At 40.7% G+C, this 22351-nt stretch overlaps 8 protein-coding genes across 14 annotated transcripts in view; 3 read left to right on the top strand and 5 right to left on the bottom strand.

The window, feature by feature from the left end:
* The window catches only part of LOC108895411 (septin-6), a 103025-nt gene that overhangs the window by 48661 nt on the left and 32013 nt on the right, over positions 1 to 22351 (bottom strand). The window lies entirely within an intron of this gene.
* Positions 1 to 22351, bottom strand: part of LOC108895390 (NF-kappa-B-repressing factor) — a 94965-nt gene that overhangs the window by 62599 nt on the left and 10015 nt on the right. The window lies entirely within an intron of this gene.
* The window catches only part of pttg1 (PTTG1 regulator of sister chromatid separation, securin), a 54467-nt gene continuing 35790 nt past the window's right edge, over positions 3675 to 22351 (top strand). The window contains exons 1-5 of one of the 2 annotated variants that reach the window (XM_018671378.2): positions 3675 to 3767; positions 3876 to 4015; positions 4098 to 4179; positions 4530 to 4688; positions 5377 to 5548. In XM_018671378.2, the coding sequence (XP_018526894.1) occupies positions 3680 to 3767; positions 3876 to 4015; positions 4098 to 4179; positions 4530 to 4688; positions 5377 to 5459 (552 nt within the window). In that variant the 5' untranslated portion in view covers positions 3675 to 3679 and the 3' untranslated portion in view covers positions 5460 to 5548. Of the gene's footprint in view, positions 3768 to 3872; positions 4016 to 4097; positions 4180 to 4529; positions 4689 to 5376; positions 5549 to 22351 lie in introns of those variants that run through there. The other variant, XM_051072490.1, reaches the window with a different exon arrangement.
* Positions 5666 to 22351, top strand: part of sowahd (sosondowah ankyrin repeat domain family d) — a 55466-nt gene continuing 38780 nt past the window's right edge. The window contains exons 1-2 of one of the 2 annotated variants that reach the window (XR_007813694.1): positions 5666 to 5903; positions 6158 to 7501. Coding sequence is in view for 1 of the 2 variants with exons in the window: in XM_018671376.2 (XP_018526892.1) it covers positions 6285 to 7340 (1056 nt within the window). In the remaining variant the exon portion in view is untranslated. Of the gene's footprint in view, positions 5904 to 6157; positions 8526 to 22351 lie in introns of those variants that run through there. The other variant, XM_018671376.2, reaches the window with a different exon arrangement.
* The window catches only part of rpl39 (ribosomal protein L39), a 55115-nt gene continuing 41112 nt past the window's right edge, over positions 8349 to 22351 (bottom strand). The window contains exons 2-3 of the mRNA XM_051072491.1: positions 10746 to 10849; positions 8349 to 8534 (exon numbers count right to left, since the gene is read on the bottom strand). Of these exons, the coding sequence (XP_050928448.1) occupies positions 8486 to 8534; positions 10746 to 10849 (153 nt within the window). The 3' untranslated portion in view covers positions 8349 to 8485. The remainder of the gene's footprint in view (positions 8535 to 10745; positions 10850 to 22351) is intronic.
* LOC108879929 (regulator of nonsense transcripts 3B-like) lies at positions 11947 to 15349 on the bottom strand. The gene is given in 10 exon segments (XM_018671379.2): positions 11947 to 12947; positions 13038 to 13365; positions 13457 to 13614; positions 13703 to 13891; positions 13972 to 14015; positions 14105 to 14215; positions 14333 to 14431; positions 14534 to 14673; positions 14733 to 14839; positions 15097 to 15349. Coding segments are annotated over 10 exon segments (1425 nt in total). The 5' UTR covers positions 15208 to 15349; the 3' UTR covers positions 11947 to 12809.
* On the top strand, positions 15745 to 16734 carry LOC108879924 (NADH dehydrogenase [ubiquinone] 1 alpha subcomplex subunit 1). The gene is made up of 3 exons (XM_018671375.2): positions 15745 to 15980; positions 16118 to 16207; positions 16643 to 16734. Exons 1-3 carry the CDS (start codon positions 15879 to 15881, stop codon positions 16661 to 16663), a joined length of 213 nt encoding a protein of 70 aa, XP_018526891.1. The 5' UTR covers positions 15745 to 15878; the 3' UTR covers positions 16664 to 16734.
* On the bottom strand, positions 17511 to 20420 carry LOC108879930 (NF-kappa-B-activating protein-like). Its single transcript, XM_018671380.2, is given in 12 exon segments — positions 17511 to 17993; positions 18072 to 18224; positions 18336 to 18447; positions 18450 to 18482; positions 18485 to 18537; positions 18623 to 18665; positions 18761 to 18856; positions 18953 to 19017; positions 19156 to 19236; positions 19849 to 20006; positions 20008 to 20051; positions 20054 to 20420. Coding segments are annotated over 12 exon segments (1263 nt in total). The 5' UTR covers positions 20304 to 20420; the 3' UTR covers positions 17511 to 17818.

Here is a 22351-nt window from a genome sequence, read left to right as displayed (position 1 = left end):
CATATCTGACGTGTTAAACAGACTTCAGGTGCAGTGTAACTCACTTCCTGTTTCCTGAGCTGTGACTTTCTTTCCACAGTCGAGACAGTTAGAAACCACAATGTACTTATATGGAAAGGAAGTCTGTGTTCATGTCAAGATAATTGTAAAAACAGAGAACTTTGAGAATAAATATAAGATTAAAAGTAAAGATTTTTTTAATTACAAAAATGAAAAAAGCCGTAGCTCTTACAATAGCAGCACTGTGTGTTCCTGTGGTGTCGTTTTGACCCTGTCGAGTTGAACCCTTCAACTACCTATTTTTTGGCCAGTTGCACTTCATTCACTCTACTATTACACTGTTTGTACACAGTCTATCTCTGGACCAGAGTGACACACAAGTGTAAAAGCACTGTTGTTACATGTGTGTGGGGGCGTGTGGCTGGCAGTGAATCTCATCTCTGCAGCCCAGCCTACATCTACATTACGAGGTGCAGGAAAGCAAAGAATTTAGATTATATGGCAAAAGCGAGAGCTCCCAACCAGATAAACCTCAGCCAACTGGCCATTATGTGGCTTCACATAACACAGCCTTGCTTTCCACTGTGGTGAAGGGTTTTAAAGAAAAACATTCCGTTTGAGGGTCAATTTAAAACGACCAGACGAGCTGATGGTACTAAACAGTTGTGGATTATTTGGATAGTTGGAATTGGAGTTTAAACAGCTGAGGGAGTATTTGGAAAACTGGGGTAATGTGACTGGACAAACAGGCTATGCTCTTCGGATGCAAGTGCAACATTCCTGAAATCATTCTTGCTTTTCATGACACTCACAGCCAAGTTACACACTGCGGGTTTTCATTCATTGAACCGCAAAGGGACATCAAATTACAAAACCTTGCTATTCCGAGTTCTCTTTCTGGGTGTAGTGGCCTCCTTTTTTGTTGTTTTCTAACCCTAAACAAAAATCAAGCAAACTTTACGCACGCTTTTAAAATTGCGGTCCTAAATGTCTCTAAGTAACTAGATTCTGTTTTTGGCTATATTTTCTATGTACATCAGACAACGCCCGACTGAAAGTTAACGGGACTTACATGAAACAACATAACGGAAATGAGCACCGTAGCTGTACTGAAATGGGGCGTTCAGAATGAATGGCCTACCGACGGCTCTATAATAGGTTATCGTTTGAACGTGAGAACCTACTACACAGTATTTAACACATTTCTCCCCCACAAAACACGATTTTGTTTGAAAGATAATTTTAGCGAACAGCGCAGGAAATCTACAGGCGTTAGCTTACGACAATGAAATGAATAGTGGAGAGAAATGTGTTAACAGAAAGCTAAGACTGAGCAGCCTTGGGCCTTACTTTAAAATCGGCTGCTTGAGAAGATTTACTAATGCATAATCAAATTTCTATTGGCTACCCGTGACTACAACTGGTCTGGTTTAGCTACGTTACACTGAATTTTGGATGAAATAAAGGCAGGAAAAGAGGTGGCGACTAACTAAAATCTCCACAGTGCACTCTCTTACGAAACGCTAAGATACACATTTTAACATACGTTGAGAACAGCTACGATATATTTCAAGAGATATGTAATGACAGTGATACAGGCATCCTGACAAAATAGGCTACTCACCGCTTGCCTTGCTATCTCAGTTGACGCCATGGCGGTAGCCGTTAGCTGGAGGACGAAACCTCTGCTCCTCTTTAGCGAAGGAAGCCTACTAGGAATGTACCACTGTTCAACAGGCTTTTTTATGGATTATTAAATGGATATTTTGATGTCTTTGCTCACACGGAAGATTGTTAAGTTAAGACATATATAAATTAAAACTACGCCAGATTCACGCCCAAACGTACGTCATAATTATCATAATTAAATTAGCACTAGTCACTGAGCTCACCCCACAGGATGCCTTCATGGTCTCGTCCTGTGAGAATGGCTGTGACCCACAGTCAATGAGCTAATGATTATTTAGCAGTAAGTAGCAAAGCCAAAAATGGTGCTTTGGTCTAGTTGGATTCTTTTACATTGAATCACGCATGTAAGATTAATCAAACAGAAATAATTAATTTTGTTTTTGACCTTTATTAATCCTGAAGGAAGCTTGTGCTATCAACATACTCAGTGTAACAGAAACACTGGTAGAGAAAATACATTTCTTAGTCAAATCTAAATAATGTAGAATAAATTTAAATTTAAAAACATAAATCATGTAAATATTGTAAATGTAAATGTAAATATTCAGACAGTACAGTTGTAGACATGGGTTGAAAGTGATAATTAACATTAATGTTTAATCAGAAAATGATGGCCACTGTCCTGAGAGAAAAAACTAAACAGATGGAGTGAAGATACTGCACCCTGCACTTAGCTTAACTTGCAGATAGTGCATGAAGTGATATGTCTGGTGAAAATGATGGAAGTTTCAGTACAGAGCTTGAACTTGAACTTAACTAGAACAAAATGTGTAATAAAAACAGACAAAATCCCAATGAAATAATCAAAATTGATCTACAAGCATCACAGGCATAAGGGCCTCTCTACCAGGATCCTCAACAGCTTGAACATGCACAGTAATGGACTGTACACATTATTTCAACCCTCTGTGTCTTAAAATTCTCTGCACTGTATGGATGGAGCAATCAGTCATCTTGTTGCTGCATTTACAAGTGAGTCAGCTACTAATGAGCCATTTTCAGTGCTATCCTTCAGTTAATAGCTCTGATGACCTGTCATGTTTCAAGACCCTTCATGCTAAACTATTCCTAACATGTATTCTTAAGCTCTTAGTGAATTGAAATGACGGTAAGTATTTCAAAATTCACCAAGTGGAAAATTCTTCATTGATGCAGTGTATCCCTTTCAGTCAAACTGAACTGCAATATCTCAGTTGTTCTCAAATGATCAACAGCAGTGAATAAAATCCCACATGTTTAGTTCCTCTCGTGTCATTATTGTTGTCTTCTCTGTTTTAGTTATGGTGTACATTATGAAGGATGATGATATAAATATAATAGGAATATCTTGGGAAACGCCCACTTAAGTCACGTGTGTTACAGCGACCAATAGGACGAAAGCAATGAATTTAAAAAGGAGCCGCGGTGTTCAGTCATCAATCTCTTATGAAAACAACTCTGGTACGGTACCGAAGAGCAACTACCGGCTTCCAGCCACAGTTTAGGTAAAGTCAACAGTGGTGTATCAACGTTATTATTGCATTTCTCAGCACTTTTCCAGCATACCAGTAAGTTTTATTAACCAGCGAAGACACGACGTGACTAACGTTAACTAACGGCGAGACTCTGTACACCAACGGCTGATTAACGTTACCTAGTTAAACTGACTTAAATCGACGTTAACTTTAATCAGCTCCAAACCAAACCACTGATATATTCAGTTTACTATCATATGACAAAGAATAAAATGACTGAATTGCTTGTAAAAATGACAGAAATAAGTAAATCGTTCTGTTGACAACTTTATTGTCCTGTGAGCTTGTATGCATAATACCCATAGACTGTGTTATACCAGGGACCATACAGCTGACAAATCTAAACTGAACACAGCCATTACATCTGTTACACCTGAGTGTTTCCTGCTACATGTCAAAATGTTTTGTCTCTTCAATGCTGATGGACTTTGACATTGTGCTGTAGCAGCTAATATCAGTTTGTCTTTTCAGATACAATGGCAAACATAATCTTTGCAGAGCGGGAAAATGCATGTCTCCATGCACCTTCACTGAAGATGCGACAGCGACTTCAGTCTGCCCCAGGTATGAAAAACACCAATGCTGTGCCCAGATTTAGTTTTTCTTCAAGCAGTGATATTGGTCTGTGTAGAAATATGCAATAACCTGTGTTTTGTTTTGTTTGTCTAGCAGAGAAACTCTTGAAATCTCCTATGATTGCCAAAACCTTTAACACTCCCCTGCCGTCTGGTCGTAAGGCTTTTGGTGCTGTCAACAAAAAAATCTCAACCCCTGGCATCAACACACAGGAGAAGAAACTCCTAAAGCCACAGGTCAGAATAAGCCACAATACCATCAGTTAAAAACTGATGTTGGGCTGTAAAGTGACCTATCTGCTCCATACCTTCCCCACAGGAAACTAAAGTCAAACAAGCTCCTCAGACCAATGTGGAAGAATATCCAGAAATTGAGAAGTTCATCCCTTATGACCCACTAGGTAACTGACACCTTCAGCTGTTAGTTTTCACCGTTAAGGTCATATTACAGTATATGTTTATAGAATTAGTCCAAATGACACTATCAGCTGTGCAATTGCATTTCAGCTATAAGCATTAAGTATAAAACACTGCTCAATCAACAGTGACATAATGTGTAAATCCCACTGCAGTGTCATATTGGCTTTGCTTGAGTACGTTGATGGTTTATTCCCTCGAGACTCTTGATGCTCATCTGTGTTTGCTACATGAGAGCTTGCACTTGACAAATATGTTACTGACAACACCTATAAGCCTTATTCAGTGTGCTTTGACTCACATTTTAAACCATGACTTTTTTCCCTTCCCTCAGAGTTTGAGAAGTACAGCGTACCTGAAGATTTGGTTCCTCTCAGTGGCTTTGCTCTGCCTGGACTGGCCTGTTTCCCACAGGCGCCACATCTGTGTGAGGACCTGGAAACGTTTGATCCTCTCCCAAACCTGTCACCTGCAAAGATGCCAAAACGTTCAGGTATCGAGATTTAATTAGGGCTGCATTCATTCATATACATTTTATATCACATGTGTTTTGTGTGTGGTACTACTCAACCACAATAAAGCAGATTTTATAGGTCAATTCATCCATCATTTTGTAATTAACCTTCTTGCATTATCTAGCCTGCAGGGATTTGTGTATTTTGATTGATTGATTAGTTCTGCTGCCACCCCAGTAAAATTGAGGTGAATGGCATTAATGAACTGTGTTAAATACATATACCAAAAAAATGCAAGTTTCTAGAAACAATGTCCTGGTTGCTGTGGATAATCCAGGTTTCTGTGAGTTTTTTTACTGGAACCACTTTGTCTCAAATTAATGCTCCCACACATGAATTTTTTATTTTTATTTTTTTTCCTTCAATCACCAAAATCCTGTTAACCCCACTGTATATTTGAAAGCTAGGACTTGTATCTCAAAGCTAGGAAAATAGCCAAAACTATTACATGGAGTAATGGTTCTCAGGAGTAAAATGTTATCCTGATATGAATAAAGGCCAGTTTTCCAAAATAAGACCGAGATCTGAAAAACAACTTGCAGCACTCTGTGTGACTACTGTCTGACTACTGTAATTGTAGCAGTTAAAGTGTTGGAAACTACAATTATCATTAACTACACTTATCATTAACCTACTGTATCATTAACTTTATCTCCTGTTTTCCAGATTATTCCTCAGAGTTGGATGCCTTTCTTCAAACACTTGATGAGCTGACCATTGAACTTCCTCCAGAATCTGTCATTGACTGAATGTTAATACACTTTTTTTGTTATGTCTACATGTAACTTTTTTTTTTTTTTTTTTTTTTTTTTACTGAAATAAAGTCGTTTTATCTACCCTTGCTGTCTTCCTTCACTGCTCCGATCTGGTGTTTTATTTATCATGGTGACAGGCTGTGAAAGTAGTAGGAAGGTATCCAGGGTTTTACTTCCTGCTTTTTGAAGTCCATCAGTGGTCACATGTGAGGGATTCTCGCCATTGGTTTTTGCCTGAGATTAGAATGAACTTTGTCTCAGTTCCTCATAAAGAGAAAGAGAATCTCGGCTTGAATCCGTGCCTTAGTGATTTGAATAATTCCTTTGTATGGCAATTCCTATCCTTATCAATTAGCTCATAATGTTATCGGGGACTAAACCGCTTACTGGATGACACAATTGGAAAGCGAATCGGTATGCGCGTTGGACACAGAACAGGTGAGTAACACTGGCGTGGCAGCAGTTTGAGCCCGGCGACTGAGTAAAACAAAGCTGAATTGTTAGTATTTAAAATGTTATGGGATCAGGGAATAACCTGAACGTGTGTCTTTGCATGCTTGCAAAATGAGGAACTTGCTTTATCTACACTTCAGATGCTTTAAATGTCGTGTTTACGCATTAATCAATAATCTTAGACATGTATATCGTGTGCGTTAAAAATAAACTTTTTCATTTTTCCTCCCATGGCGCAGGGAATGAGTCCACCAGAGTGGAGGGAAACCGTTCCCAGTTTATAATTTGACACTGATATCTTCAGGGTGTTGTCTAAATAAAAGGAAGTAGCCTTGAACTCATCGTGCAGAGAGAGAGTCGAGCAGAATGTATGAGAGCGGATCGGATGATGCAGCTGGATGTGACTCAACTGGATCTGAACCAGCTGTCAGCAGCACCGACGCCCACGGCGGCAGCGGGACAGTCAGACAGGGCACCGTTGTGGAGCGGCTGTCGAGATATGGCATGCAGGTCATGCCCAGCGCTTTCCAGCGTAGGTCGAGGCTGCGGAGGCAGCAAGAGGTCAGTGACGGCTCCGAGCTGGGAGGACTGCAGAGAGAGGCTCCGGAGAGAGGGTCGCTCACACCCGCTATGCGTAAAAAATACCTAAAGGACTTGATTTTGAGCAACCCGTCACACAGCGGCTTCAGCAGCGTCCTGTCTTCTCAGACCCGGAGCGTGTCCGCAGAGCAGGACACAGACTGGGCTCTGTACCCGATGGAGCACGCGTGGATGTTGTCCGCGGTGGAGGGAAACTATGAGACCATCCTGGATTTCATCTCCGAGGACCCGTATCTGTTGACCAGGAGGGATTTCATCAGCGGGTACTCGGTTCTGCACTGGTTGGCCAAGAGGGGACAGGACGAGACCCTGATCAAACTTTTGCGGTACGCAGAAGGAGCGAAGATCCCCGTGAATGTGAACCTGCGGGGCAGCGGAGGGCTCACCCCGCTGCACGTCGCCAGCATGCACGGCCAGTACATGGTCATCAAGCTGCTGGTCGGAGCTTTCGGTGCCAACGTCGACGCTATGGACTATAACGGGAAGAGAGCCTGGCAGTATCTGAAGGGAGACGCCCCGCTGGAGATGAAGGAGCTGCTCGGGACTTGGGACGACGAGCACAGCTGCGGCTGGCCGCAAAACGCCAACAGAAACGTCAACAACAACAGCAGCAGCAACAACAACGGCAATATCAGCAGCAGCAGCAGCAGCAGCTTTGGCGCAATGAACTTGACCGCATGTGATGAGGTCGATGCTGGACAGACAGCTGAGGTGAACTCCTTTAACCGGACTAAGAGGAGAGACAGCTGGAGATTTGGGTCTTTTAAAAAGCTGCTACCCTCGTTTTCATTTCTTGGAAACAAAAACGGACACAAGCCTTAAAATACCTGCATTACTTCACATTTAATTTACTACTGTAGTGGGTCGAGGGGTCACAAGGTCACTGCAACAATCTCTTTCCTACTAAGTCGTGTTTTCTTGCAACTTGAGTCCTCATGGAGCTTAAAACAAGTCAATATTTCTACTCTAGATCTGAAACCAGGGTTTTTTTTTTAATTCCAGAGAAGCAGTCTGCTTTATGTACACATTTCAGCTGAACTACAAGTTTATTTCTACTGGAAACAGACTTAAATTACCACTATACATACAGAAGCTTTCATTATAGACTTAACTTGATGAGATAGGGATTAACAGCAATGACCAAAGGGATGAGATATTTTTGTTGTCTAAAAATCCTTAAAATGAACAATATAAGAAAGAAAACTGATTAAAACTCACATCCAGACTGAAGCTATGACTGATGAGGGGTCACCAGTAGCTACATCTGGAGAAGTCTCAAGCCAAAAAGGGAATCACTGCACTATTTCACCAGGATAATCCCCTCAGTATGAATACCGTTTACCAGGGAGTTTGAAAAAAATACTGTAACATAAGAATTCTTTATTTTGCATTAAACTTAAATTCAATGAAACACTGTATAATTTTTTAAACATTTTTAAACATTATTTGTTGCTGCTGCTCCACAGCTCAAATATTAGCAGCTGCTGACGTGGCCACGGTTTTCTCCACTTTGAGTAAACATGTCGTAGTTGGTCTTGCTACTACATTAGGCTTCTTGAATAGCAGTGCTGTCTTTGGCTCAAGCAACAAAGCCAGACCATGAATCTTCCATGAAAAAGTGATTCAGAAGTCTTTGCCGTGTGGTCACAGATTGAAAACCCCTTCAGAGTGAGTGTTTCTCTTTCCATAAAGCTGTGTCAGCACTACCCTTCCCCACGCGATGTTTGGTTTGCCTCAGGAAAACACTCAGCCTGTAAATGGACAGTTCAGTTTCACTTTGTGTGTGTGTGTGTGCATGCATGTGGGGGATAAAACCAGGAAACAGCTACATTTCAAGTTTGATCACAGATCTTTTATTATCAAACATGACGAGATAACATGGCTCCCTCCACGCAGTCAGGCCCAGCAGCTGGAGGTCCTGGCAGACGGCAGCCTGGAAGGACACTGGGATCCAGGGACCCTCATGTTTACAGGCCGAGCTTGGTCCTCCTCCAGTGTCTCCTCTTGGAGTTGTACCTGAAATGACACAACGTAAAAAAACAAACATGTCAGGAGAGAGCGTATAGGCTTTCATGAGAGTAAAACTAACGGGAGGGATCAATCTATTCTGACCTTGTGGCTACTACGCACAAATGTCTGCTGATCTTAGTCCAAGGGTGAAAAGTAAAGCTTGTCATAATATTTGAAGTGATTAAAAACAGCTCTGCGTCATCAGTTGTGCTGGTTGCAAGCTGTGGTTTCCGTATTCATGATAAGAACGAAGCATGAGCCTCTGCATCCTGTAGCAATCACCTCCTCTGTGGTCTCTTAGTTGTGCAATTCTTACAGTTAAGCCTCATTTCAGTGAAGAGTTTACTGGTAAAGATAAAAATGTTAAGACCAACTGAGCTGTACAGAACTACCCAACAACAACAGCTCCAGGCTTCACATTCAAACAAGGAAACAGTAAAATTAAGGGCGGGTTCAAGGGTTCAGTTGAAACCATGCAAATTCTGTTGCTGCAGCTCGTTTCAGAAGCCAAGAACTAACCACAATACACACACACACACAGAGTACGTTGTGCTGTGTAACAAATATTCAATCACTGAATTCACTGCAAAGACTGATGGCGATTCTTCAGTGATTCTTTACATGTGGATCCCCCCTTTAATGAAACAATTACAAGTACCATCGCTTCCCACTGTCACTAAATCACTGCAGAAATTATAAGATTTGTTCCAGGCTGTAGTAATTACACAGAGAGACCAATACCAGGGAAATTCTTCAGGAAAACAATTTCATTGGCAGTTCAGTGTTTTGATCAAACAGTGTGATGTTCAGCTGCAGAGCTTCCTCATCCCCATCACAGCAAGGAGTGAGAGCTCTACCGCAGAAAGATGCTCTCAGCAGGGTTAATGACAGTACTCCACTGCAATGGAGTGCTGCAATTGCAGACCTGCTTTACATGACATGAAGTTCCTGCCTCTTTCCTGCATTAGTCACTCAGTCATACATCTCTGCACTTAATGATAATGTGAGACAGCTCAGCAATGAAATGCAGTGCTGAAGCGCAACTTTCAAAACCATTAAAAAGATACCGAGCTCTCTAAAGAAGAATAGCTAATGATGACATCCCCTACAGCTTTGAGGAAATGGAACATGACAGTGAACTTTCTGTGCAAGTAAATATAGCAGTTCCAGTTTATTAAGTTTACTGAGCTGAAGTAATGGAGTCTAATACAACAGCTGTGCAAAAAACCCTGCTGTGGTGGTAGTTAAATATAGATGTTCAACTTCAGAATCCTTTTGGGAGTCTGTGGTGATGCTGCTGGACAGCAACACACTGCACTAAAGGTTTCTCTGTACTTTACATTCATTGATATAAAAAATAGTGAAGACTACATATTAGAAATGCCAGTTAGCACAATGTAATAAGTGAACAGCACCATGAACTACAGCCACTAAAATGACCATAAACATGAGTAAACACTTCTTTTATGAACACTTAACAATTTAGCTGCCATGAAGGTAGGGTTCAATGCAGGGTTACTGTATCAGACTGCATTAGTTTTTGGTGCAACTAGGTGTAAATGGTTGAATAAATCTATCTCTTAGAGAGTTGGAGTGTTTCAGTATTATAGTGCTTAATTTATAGCCCACAGAAGTGAATTACAGAGGTTTTTCATTCACTTATGCAACTCCATAGCTGTACAATAATCTTTCCCTGTAGTGCACTTTTCAACTCAAGTTAAAGTGTTTCACACAGGATGGCGAAATAGATCCAATCATAAGATAAAAAAAAACAGTAAAACCAATTAGAGTGGTGTAGGGCAAGAAATAAACAACGGAAATTAAAACGTAATAAGACAAAATACTGAAAAAACTCAAAACAAAATCAGGATAGGCTGTCCAGTAAAAGTATTTTTTAAGCTTGTATACATTTGCTGTATGTTTTACATGACAACATCTGTCTCTATTACTTTTTATACTCTACAACTACACTCCTTAGCTTCTTGCATATTTTAGTTACACCAATATAGAGACAGCAAACTAAGAGTTTTTGGAGATGGCAAAGCCTTTGAACTAAACGTCACCCGAGTTAAAGCCTGGCAGCTGATTTCCAGTTTGCAGTCAATCCATGGCGTTTTAGCTCAGTCAAAACACTACAGCATGCTTTCCATTCACAGCAGCTTCAACTTACCTGGTAGCGAAAACACTAACACGCGCACACATGTATTATGAACTCACCTGATCTTGTTGCCAGTCTTCATTCTGATCCACTGAGGAATCGGCCTGTTCTGTTTCTGCTTCTTAGCGAGGAAACGCTTGATCCTGAAAGTCTTGTGGGACGACTATAAACAACAAAGAGCTCCGTTAACATCATGGCATCACACAGAAGCAATTATTCTACCCAAAACTGCGTTTCTCTCTCTCCAAACTAATATGTTTAAATCGTTTACTAAGTAGAACAGAGCCTAACGTGTGTAGCATTGTACAGAAGCTACCGGCTAGCATCGCTAAGCCGCTTTAATGTGCTCGTACGCCATCATTTCAGACAAACATACAGCTTTATAAAGCACCACTAGGATATTTATTTAACACTTGAAGTATCGGTGCAGGTTTACGGGGGATACTGACTTGGATGTTTAAAGATTTTGTATTTACCATTTTGTCCACAGTCCTATCCTCACTGTGGCGGTGGTCGAAGAGAAAGAAGGAAGTGACGCAGGCGCTTTTATCCAATAGGCGTCCAGCGAACAGGCTGTGCAGTTTGCGAGCAGCGACACCTACTGGAAGTTTGTTTATGTTCAACTCAGCAGCTGCGGCATCATCTGGGATCCCTCATTTAGTGACATTAATCTGACGAGCTTCAAGTGGTGGAAGAAGTGATCACATCCTTTACTCTCACAGAAGTACTTATAATGTCCTATTACAAGTAAACGTCCTGCATTGAAAATATTACATAAGTAACTGTACATAAGTATAATTAGGGGAAGGTACTACTTCAAGTAAAAAGTGAGAAATGTCACCTGTGTTATGTTAGTGTTTATCATATTTTTGGATTACTATTTACTGATGCATTAATGTGTATGTACCATTTAATGCTGCAGTTGCTTGAGGTGGAGCCAATTTTATTCTATTTCACATATTACTAATGATTCTTTTCATTTTAATTAATTACTATCATTAAAAATTATATAATCATTATTTCATTATATATATATTTTTACTCAATTAATTGTTTGGTTTGTAATACCTTCAAAGTCTTTAAGTCTAGATTCATCAGTTATTAAGGCAGACCTAAAGCATATTTTGATGAAAGGAGTGAACAACACTGAGCTGCTGCAACATTATCAAATAACTTGAAAATACAAACACACCACCACTGAGTCTCCTTGTATTTTAAACCTGAGCAACTCAACACCAAAGAGAAAAAAGACACACAAACTTTAGCAAAGACCTCTTTTATTTCCAGTCAAAAGTAGCTACTGTATGTTAGCATCACCAGAGTGATATGTTTTCATGCTGTGTTTAGTTTAGTGCATCACAGATGAATACTTAAGGGGAGTTTCAGATTAGAAAAGGGGGAAGGCCACAGGTTGATAACTCTGATTTAAGTCTGCATGCGGGTATGGCTGTCACACGGCAGTCTGGTCAGAAATGGCTATTTCTCCTTGGTCACTGTATGAACTTCAGACTATTTTAACTACAAACCATGGATATTTTTAATGACAGACATATATTTGGATTGTCCAGCTCCCCAGGCAGAGTAAGATGTAATGTCCATGTGTGCACTTCAAACTAAAAATGGCAATGATACAACAGAAATCTCTTTCAAGATGGTGCAGAAACAATATTGATGAGCTTGGCAAAGTTGATGTGTTTAATATCTGGGATCTTAATCAACTGCAAAGTTATTTTCTACCTCCAGAGTGTGATTTGGATAAACAAGTTAAAAGCAAATGTTTGCAGTGTGAATGCTTTCCATCAGAGAAACAATACTGAATTAAGGTCACTTTGACTTCACATGGTCCAGGAAAGCTCTGGCTTCACCTACTGTGCCCTACAGCCAAACTCTTTCCAAAAGGTTTACAGTTACCTTTTCTAACAAATAAAACTAAAAGAGGGTCACGTTCAGGCACAAAGAGGCTCCACCGTCACATCTCTGCCTCGGAGGCTGGGAGAGCCAGATGTAGCCCCACTTCAACGGCAGTGCACGTCACCCTGAGGCACCACATCGCTGCTCTGAGCCTCACAGGCCCGTCTCCCCTGTCCTCGCCAAACGTAAAAATGCCATAAGTAGAAATCAGCTCAGTCGTCTCCTTTGTCAGCTACTTTCTTGGTCTCAGGATCTGGCTTCCTGTCAGCAGAGTTGGATTCGCCTCCTCCTCCTGTAGGTCGGTTGCGGCTCCTGGCCCCTGGCTGGTACAGCTGAATAGCAGGCCGGTCCTGGTGTACAAACAAACAACAATATCAGAAATACTAAAAAGCAAGAAACAATGAGAGAATACCTGATAACTCGAGAGACTTGAGTCGTACTTTATTTCGTAGCCGCTCTCTTTTGCTACTCTCCTCCTTCCTGTTGTCTTTGGCAGGCTTCTCCGGCCTCTCAGAGTGAGCGGAGTCTCCAACGTTTTCACCCTTTTTCTTCTCCACAGCACGCTCTTTTTCTTTCTTCACCTCCTCCTCCCGCTTCCTGCCCGAGTTTTCTCCATCCTGGCGCTCCCTCCGTCTCCGCCGGTCTTCATCCTGTCGCCTGAGGCGCTCCTTCTCTCTCTGCCGCCGCTCCTTCTCCCGTTCTCTTTCGCGCTCTCTGTCGCGATCTGCGTCACGCTCCCTGAACTCCTTCCGCCCGTCGTCATCCGCTCTGTGTGTAAAGCACAAATCCTGTTCAAGAATTCTCTTCAAAGCGAGCAACGTGTGTTAAAAAACTGAAATAAATGACTGAAGCAACTAACTTCCTTCCTCGATCCTCCTTGTTTTCAATGTTCTGACGCCTCTTATGATCAGCACTCCCCATGGATCTGTCTTCTTTACTTGGCTTCTCTGTTTTTTTGGCCTTTTCTTTGGGCTTCTCAGAATCAGCATCATCACCTCTGTCTGGCTTCTTCAGGAGCTACACAGTTGGAAATAAAGACAAAAATCATAATGAGCTATTGGAAATTAAACGTTTAAACTGCTTCAACCCACTGTTGCACAGCCACCTTAATTTTTGGTTCTTCTTTAACATGGTCCTTGTCTTTCTCCAGGGGCTTCTCAAGTCTCTTCATCTTCTCGGCCTCCTTGCGCTTCCTTCTCTCCTCCTCCCTCCACTTACGGCGCTCCTCGTCCCGCAGACGCTTGCGTTCAAGCTCCCTCCTCCTTCTCTCCTCTTTCTTTTCCTCCCTGAGTCTCTGAATAGCATTTACACAGCACATGAGTCCACCCTTCATCATGCAATTTCACATAACTCAACAATGCAGTACACATTTACCTGTTTATTCTTCAAGAAGTCCAACAGAGGAGTTGTTTTTTTAGCTTGAAAAAAGAAAAAAAATGTTTAAATCCTCGAGCGGCGTGTTTATTTTAACATATATAAGGTAACGTTTCAGGTGTTGTTAACATACCTACAAGTTCCTTTGACTTTGCCTCAATCTCCTCCAACAGGGTCTCAGGTGTTGATGTCAGCTTTTCTTCATCTCCATTATAATATTCCAGGAACTTCTTGTAATCAGGATCTTAAAGAAAATGACACACAGGTAACCAGCTTGCTGCTCTCATAAAAGATGACAAATCTAACCATAAACATGCAGTAATATTGATGGTTATCCCACAAAAAAATAGAATATCTTTACCTTCAGTTATTGTCCCACACTTTGCATCCTTTTTCTTACTTCTTTTCTTGGCAGTCTTTTGGAAGGGTGCAAATTCAACAATGGCAGGGTACTCCTGTCCTGTTGTGGACAAACAATGTGTGGACAGGCATGAGGCCTTGATTCTTTATTGAGAAAATCAGTTAGTTTGTTTATTTAACTCTAAATTCATTTTCTACATACCTCTGTTGTCGATGAATACATATCCATCGAAGCGATCTCTGAAGAGGACTATATCCTCTTGATTTTTGAAGTTGATGTAGGCTCTTGCGAAGAGGTGGGGGGTAAAGGCTGAAAGAACAGAGTAATTATGTTAGGTTAAACTATTTGAGGCAGTGATTATATTTTTTAAAACGAATAAAACGTCTTTAGATCAATTTACCTAGTGTCGTTGGAGAAAAACTCCATGTAGTCCAGCTCTGGGAGCGGCTGTAGCTGCTCCTCCAGCTCCTCCTTGGTCAGACTTGGTGGTAATCGTCTGATCACAATCTGGGGAGAGGATTATTGACAGTTTTAACTATTAACACAGCTGGGAGGTCAATTACACTGGGAAAATGGAGGGCAACAACTGGCTAATGTTAACTTAAAGTTGGGCGAGTTTATTTGGATTCAACTTATCGTATAATTTAGAAACTAGGCTCTCCATATTAAGTCGGACAAAACACAGCTAGTGAAAAACATGCTGTTATTTCATGAAAATATTTTCGGCTGTAGCAACCGTAGCTAACGTGGCTAGCAAGTTTCACCTTTGTCATGGCCTCTTTCTTTTCCTTGGACTTCTCCGTCTTTTCTCCATCTTCGCACTTTATTTCCACCTTTCTCTCCTTCGGCCGAGTATTTTCCTTGTCCTCCTTCATGGCTGAGAAGCTACTTTGTCCCGCAGCTGAATTTTAATCTCATCCCGCAGACTTGTTTACTTTTTTAGCAAGTTAGCCGGCTAGTAGCAAACGAACTAACCGTAACTTCCTCCCTGACGGTTGGGGCTGCAGTTCAGTGTTACCGCAGGAGGTGTCGCTGTGACGTATACCGGGAACTTTAAATTAATAATTACGTGTATTTTTTTATTAGTCGGTTTTTGGGGGAAAGAAGAGAGAAAAAAAAATGACTGGTGCACTATTTTTTAGTTGTTTTGTTCTGTTTTTAAAAATGACCTTAAAGTCAGCAAAATAACACTTCCTTTCTGTCGACTGCCCTTCAAAATTATTGCACGTATAACTTCTATAAGTTGTGTGTCCAGATTTATTTATTTTTTTCTTTCTTTATTTTTTCCTTATTCTTTATTGGTCTGCTGTGTTATGTTGTCTTGTGTTGCATCATTAAATGTTATATATTTAGCTTGTTGTTTGTGTAATATTTTATAAGAGCTTTTCTTTTGAAAAACACTGACAGGAAGTGATTTAAAACAGGTCATTCGGACGGTCGACATTTTGTTAGCTTCTTAGCAAAATAAACTGCCGAGGGGAATCTCGGGGCAACTTCGTTGTCCTTAAAGTTGCTCTCAGTCGCCTGACAGTTAAACTTTGTAATCATGTGGTATGAGATTCTGCCCGGCCTCGGCATCATGACCGCGTGTCTGATCATTCCCGGCGTTGCCACCGCGTATATCCACAGGTTCACTAACGGAGGAAAGGTGAGCAGGAGGATGCTGTCTGCTAATGCGGCTGTGTGCCGTGCTAACAAGCGGAGTGTAAACCGTGAAAACGGGCTGCCAGTTAGTGTTTTTGTAATTTAGACTTGTTCATTAAAGTCTACTGTATTCCCCTGTAGGAGAAAAGAATCGCTCGGGTTCCGTGGCAGTGGTATCTGATGGAGAGAGACAAGCGAGTTTCAGGAACAAAACAGTACTTTGACTCCAAGGTGAGAATCAGTGTGTCAAACCCTTCTGCAAAAAATATAGAAAAAAAGCTTATGTTTATATCGTGCATATTTTCTTAAAAAGAACAGATACTATTGTGAGCTTTTTGAGCACATTTTCCCTCCAGCTAGTTGGAGGGTTTCTACTCAAAGTGTAGGAACTAGTTAAAGCTCAGTAAGTAAATCAGCTATCTTGAGGTCATCTTGACAATCATTTTGTCAATGAGCAATGAATATTGATTTAATATCATCATCACAAACATTCCTAACTCTTTTTCAATCAGAATCAATAGGTGGATCAAAGGTGTGTAGGGCCATAAAACAGATGGCATGGTCCCTGTGAAGGATTCTCTGTGCTCGAGTCTGAGCAGCATGATTTTCATATAATAAGCATTTAAACTACCATCAAACAGATTATCCTTTCTTCTCTCTCAACAGGGACTTGAGAACATCAACTGATGACCTGGAAAATGAAGACCTGGATGAGAGAAAAGTTCTTTGTTGTACATTAAAAGATTATTTAACATTCAGCTGTTTGCTTTTTTTCAGTCTTTTCAAAGCAGTTGTCCATGTTATCAATTAAACTGTTCCACACTGAAAATGTGTTTATATGTTCATTTTGAATGTCTCAACCTGCTTTCCCACAGAGGTCGAGACAACCAGCTGAATAATCAGGTCATAATCATCAAATAAATATACTTGGGCTTTGGAGTGTTGATTGGACAAAACAAAGATATTTAAGGATGTCACCTCGGACAGACTAATAGCTAATAGCTAAAAATTACAGATTGATCAGTAATGAAATAATTTCAACTGAAGAGCCAACCCTGCCAAAAACTCATGTCCAAAATATCACACTATTAATGGTTGTTGAACATGTCACAGAAGTTACATTTACTCTAACATTAGTGAACTAAACTGAGCATTAACCATCTGAAATCTTTATAGTAGCAGGTTAGATGAACGTGAAGTCATGACTACAATTTAAATGAGTGGTTCCTGACCTGGGTTTTAGGACCTCCTGGGAGTTGAAGATAAATCTAAGAGGCTGTACAAAAATAAGAAAGCAGATAAAAACATTTTTGCTTTCAGACATCTCAATTAGAAATTAAAAAAAGATCTCTCAGGACATCTAAAAAATTTTTTAAAATTGGACCTTTTTTTGTTGTCAACCCGGACACAACAACGAGTGACTACAGGTCACAAATACACACTTTTATGGAGTCAGAAGCCACAGAAACTTTGGAACCACTGCTCTAATTGAAGAGTAGATTACAGTACAATTAAAAGAAATGTGAACACAAGATGACTTGAAAATGAAAATTTATTTACCGTTCTGTTCAGGATTATATGCAAACATTAACAAAAGAAAATTCTGGTTGAACAGCAGAAAGCAAAGACTAGTTCCAGTGGGTAAATAGGATGAAGACAAATAATACAACTGAAAACTTTTCCAACATTCACTTATACACATTTTCTTACAGTTAAAATCCTCCCTCTGCACTGTACATTCCTCTAGCACTGAATGTGATTCTCAAAAATAAACACCTGAAGTCAGAGGACACAAAGTAAAGTTGTCTGGTGAGAGGTGATCTGAGAGAAGACTGTGGACGGTCACTTCTCCTCCTTGCCTTTGGTTTTCCTGTAAACCATTTCCCTGAAGCTCGACAGGATCTTGCTCTCTCTCTTCCTCCTCTCCTCCTGGTTGAACGAAGCCAGAGCTCTCTTTTCATCTGCACTGTAGATCTGGTTTTCCTTTCTCAGACGTACAGCCTCCATACGACGATGTCTGCGGGGTTGATGTGAAAATTTGTCAATATTATTGGTTATTACTGACTTGCTGCATCAGTTGTATAATAAGCGTCACGTACCTGCTGCGCTCATCACATAACCAGACTTCTCAAAGTTTGCGATCTCCTCGCTGGTGAGACCGATCTCTCCTCTTCTCGGGATACGTTTGCCTGCCTTCACGTATTCTGCCATCGCAGCACCTTCACCTGGCAACAGCGCATGACCGAAACTGGAGGAAGAGGGAAAATGCACTTATCAAATGAGCAGAATGTAAAACTCACAAGCTATGTAAAAGTGACACAGAGTGCAAGAAGAAGGGCAAACGTCAAGGCAGACTCACTCCAAAGGCCTGTCGTCCTGGGACATGTGTGTGAGCGGAGCCTCGGGGCCGACCAGGTGCTCGTCCATGCAGGTTTTCTCCACCCACATCACCCATTGGGATCTTCCTCCTCCTCCTCCTCCTCCTCTTCAGACTCCTCGCTGCTGAGTTGCTGGACTCCTTACGACTCTTCTTCACCTTCTTCTTCTTGGATTTTTTGGACCTGTTGGAAAACGTGTGAGATGTTTGGTTTAATGGTCGCGTCTCTTTCTGTGTGTGTGAAGACGTAGTTGCATATTCGCACTTACTTTTTGCTCTTCTTTTTCTTTTTCTTCTTCTTTATTTCTTCTTCTAGAAGATAAAAACATGACAGCTCAGCTTACAACTGTGATGAAACTGTCTGTATAGAGCTTTTTTAAACGAATGTAATTAACACACAGTTTTACCATCTGACTCTGATTCCAGCTCACTGTCCTCTGAGTGCTTTTTGTTCTTTCTTTTCTTGGATTTCTTCTTCTTCTTCTTTTTCTTCTTCTTTTCCTCTGTTAACAACAAGACAGGAGACCTTGTAAATTCAGTAAAACAGTTACACCACATTACTGCCGTTTATTCATGTTCAAAGACTGTGTGTGCTGTACCCTCTGAGCTCGACTCTGAGCTGCTGTTTTTCTCGTCTTCTTCAACCGGTGTGAATTCATCAGAGCTGGTAGAAACACAATAAGAAGAATATAAACCCTCTGCACCTGCACTTACAGAAGTGAAACCAACAAGTCTCATATTTCTCCAAAAACAAATCTCATGTTATAAACACGTTGTGATAAAGGAGAGATTCTTTACTTACTCTGGTTCTTTTACTCTTGGTGAATATCCCCAAACTTCAGGACAACCCAACTCACCGATCCTCTCCCGCTCTTGCAGACGCCTGTAACACACAGACAGACAGATGCAGCGGTCTAAACAAATAACTGCCTATGTTATGGTTAAAATTAAGAATGAAAAAAAAAACATCCCAGGCAGATGTAACCAATGTTTTTCCCCTTTTGTTTTGCTTTGCTTTCCAAAGTGGGAAAGTCTTTGAAGCAACAGTCACATCAACTCCTCTATTTTTTGTAGGATCACTTTGCATTGAGGTGTTGTACAGTTTATGGATTTAAAGGGTGACCCTTTACTTTTAGAGTTTTGGAGGTGTTTTTTTGGCTCTGGAAGAATTAACGTAAACAATACCAGGGTTATCTCTCTCTCTCTCTCTCTCTCTCTCTCACACACACACACACACACATATTTAACAGATGGTCTGTATTACAAACTGGGGCCATGGAAAGTTAAAAAGACATTCATATTTACTTGGCATATGTCTGACAATGTTGATGTATTATGGGAAATGTAGGCTGAGATAGATTTCTCGACTTCTGTTGCTCCAATTATGACCAGTCATTTTCTAATTTGTCTGTTTGGGAGTTGAAGTTTAACACTAAATTGCTGATCTTTAAAATAATCAATCGATAAGGGAGGTCCAGGTATTTTCATCTGTTACCTGGCGATAAAGGCCTCTTGTCTCTGTCTCTGAGCGTCGTCCCGCTGCTGTTCGTAGTAATAATCATCTTTAAAGCTGCCGTGTTTTCCCGGAGCGTCCCGCTGCTCGGACCAGTGGCTGTGGCTGTTGTTGTTGTTGTGGTGCTGTTGTTGTTGTGACGCTCCTGGATCTGGACCTAGACCGGGACCTGGAGCGGCTGCGGCGGGGGCTCCTATGCGGATCCGTCTGATGTTCCTCGCCTCTCGGAAACGACGCTCCCGTTCCTCGCGTTCCCTTTCTTTGTTCCGCGGCTTCGGGAGTTTGGGCCCGAAGCTGTCCGGGGACAGGCTCCGGTCGCGGCTGTCGTTGCGGTTCCGGCTGCGGGAGCGGCTGCGAGAACGAGTCCGCGGTCTCCGGGCCCGAGGGCTCCGAGGCCCAACGCCACCGTCAGAGCTCGATCGATCCGACAGAGGCATACCGACCAACTGATGCAGACTGAAATGAAGATTAAAAACGGTATTTAGAAGAAGTTTAGTGGAGAAATAAACAAACTGCGCTCATGTTTCCTCTTCTTTCTAATGTACGCAACTAGAAAGCGCGTCCGTCCAAATGGAAACCGGTTCCCTTAACGAAGTAACACAAATAGTTCCGCTTGTGTTTCGCTACAGGAAATTTTGTTCATAAATAAATAACTAAATATTAACTATTAATTGTTGTTGTTTATTGTGGGGTTATTGTGTCAAAAATACATCCTCGTGTCTCATGTATATATTTGTCTATGTACATATTTATGTTTATGTCTATGTCGATGTGCACACTGTCCATGTTCAATTTTAAACTATTTGCTAGCTAGCGGGTGCTAACGTTAGCACCTCTCTCTCAGGCGAGATGTGACGTTCAGAACACTACTGTAAGTACTGTTCGAACGGACCTAAAGGTTCCATGGTTGCCATGGTTGTTTAGAGGTGTATCGTTCAGAGCTGATCATCATCCAAACACAAACAAACTCCAGACGATCAGAAAAACGTTTGGCTTTCGATTTGCACTGGACGATTTCTTCGAGAAAGAAACTTCGAAAAACCTGAAGAGGACTTTTTCGTGGAAAATGTGAGATTTTCTTTTCTTTTTAAATTTAAACCCATGTTGTTTTTTGCCCTTGAGTCCAACATTGACTTCTAATATTGGCAGTTTGCAGAAAGCAATTTTTCCTAGCAATTTTGATCATGATTATTTTTTTAGTCAAAAGTGCCTAAAAAGGGAGAAACAGAAGGAAAAAAAAACATTAAAAAAGAAGAGGGAGAGGAGGTGGGAGGACAATAGGCTATAACCCTCTCATGTAAAAGGTAAATATTTCTTGTTATTATCAGATTTCATGCAGTGATGAATTTTACTTCTGTTTACCTCATTTCTACCTCATTTTTTAGTCTTTTCTCTTCTGTTTTTCTTTTAGAGAGAGGAGCGGAAGAGGTGGAGGCCAATATGAAGAGTGAACTGTCTCCGTCATTTAAAAAAAAAAAACATCAGTTTATTTCATATTGTCTAAATGATGAATAATCCATCGGTTAACATTTATTCTCTGAAACTTTACCTAATATTCCCCCTGTCTGCATGTTTTAGAAAGAGAGAAGACACAGTTGAAGAGAGAGAAAAGTCAGAGTGGAGGAGAGGAGAGGAGGGCAAAATGACATATAAAGCCTCTCATGTAAAAGGTAAATATCCATTTATCTCATGTTATAATCAGATTTTATGGTTTATTATTTAGTTCATTATTCTGAGTTTATACTGTTACTCTTTCTGTTTGCCATTTATTTTGCAGAGAGAAGAAACTGTTAGACATTAAAAGATGAAAACGACTTTAAAAAGAAGAGAGGAGAAAATTAAACTAGAAAAAAGGAGAGGAGAGGAGGTTGGAGGGCATTATGTCGGGTAAAACCTCTGACGTAAAAGGTACATATTATCATCAGATTTAATGCTGTTATGAATTAAACCTCTGTTTACCTGATTTCTAAAGTTTTTAACTACAACTTGTTTGTCTTCTCTGTTTTTTTTTTTCGTTTAGAGAGATGATAAAAAGAAGAGGAGAGATGAGAGGAGAGGAGGCGGGAGGGCGTGTAAACCCTGGTAAAGGTAAATAACCATTTAACTATTACTCCCTTTTGACAGCCATTTATTTTTACAGAGAGGAGAACAATAAGAGACATGAAGAGATGAGGAAAAAACATTAAAAAGAAGAGAGGAGAGGAGGTGGAGGGTATTATAAAGAGTGAACAATCACATATAAAAGGTAGGAAACTAACGTCTCTGAAAAGTAGTCTGAAAGCAGCTTTACCTTACATGTAATAACTTGACATGTTTTTCTTTGCAGCCCAAGAAAACTCTGACCTGCCACCTCACAAACTACAAGTGAACCGTTTCTACAAAGATTTTTGTCATGATCAAACTGTTCAAAAACAAGTGTTTGAAATACAAAGTGACTACAAAAAGAAATGTCTCAGTTTGGTTTCTATGGTTTATGTTTTACCAC

This window comes from Lates calcarifer, linkage group LG8 (genome assembly GCF_001640805.2).
Source record: "Lates calcarifer isolate ASB-BC8 linkage group LG8, TLL_Latcal_v3, whole genome shotgun sequence".
Classification (NCBI taxonomy): domain Eukaryota; kingdom Metazoa; phylum Chordata; class Actinopteri; family Centropomidae; genus Lates; species Lates calcarifer.
The sequence above is the reverse complement of the archived record's forward strand: the minus strand, read 5'-3'. Positions and strand labels throughout refer to the sequence as shown.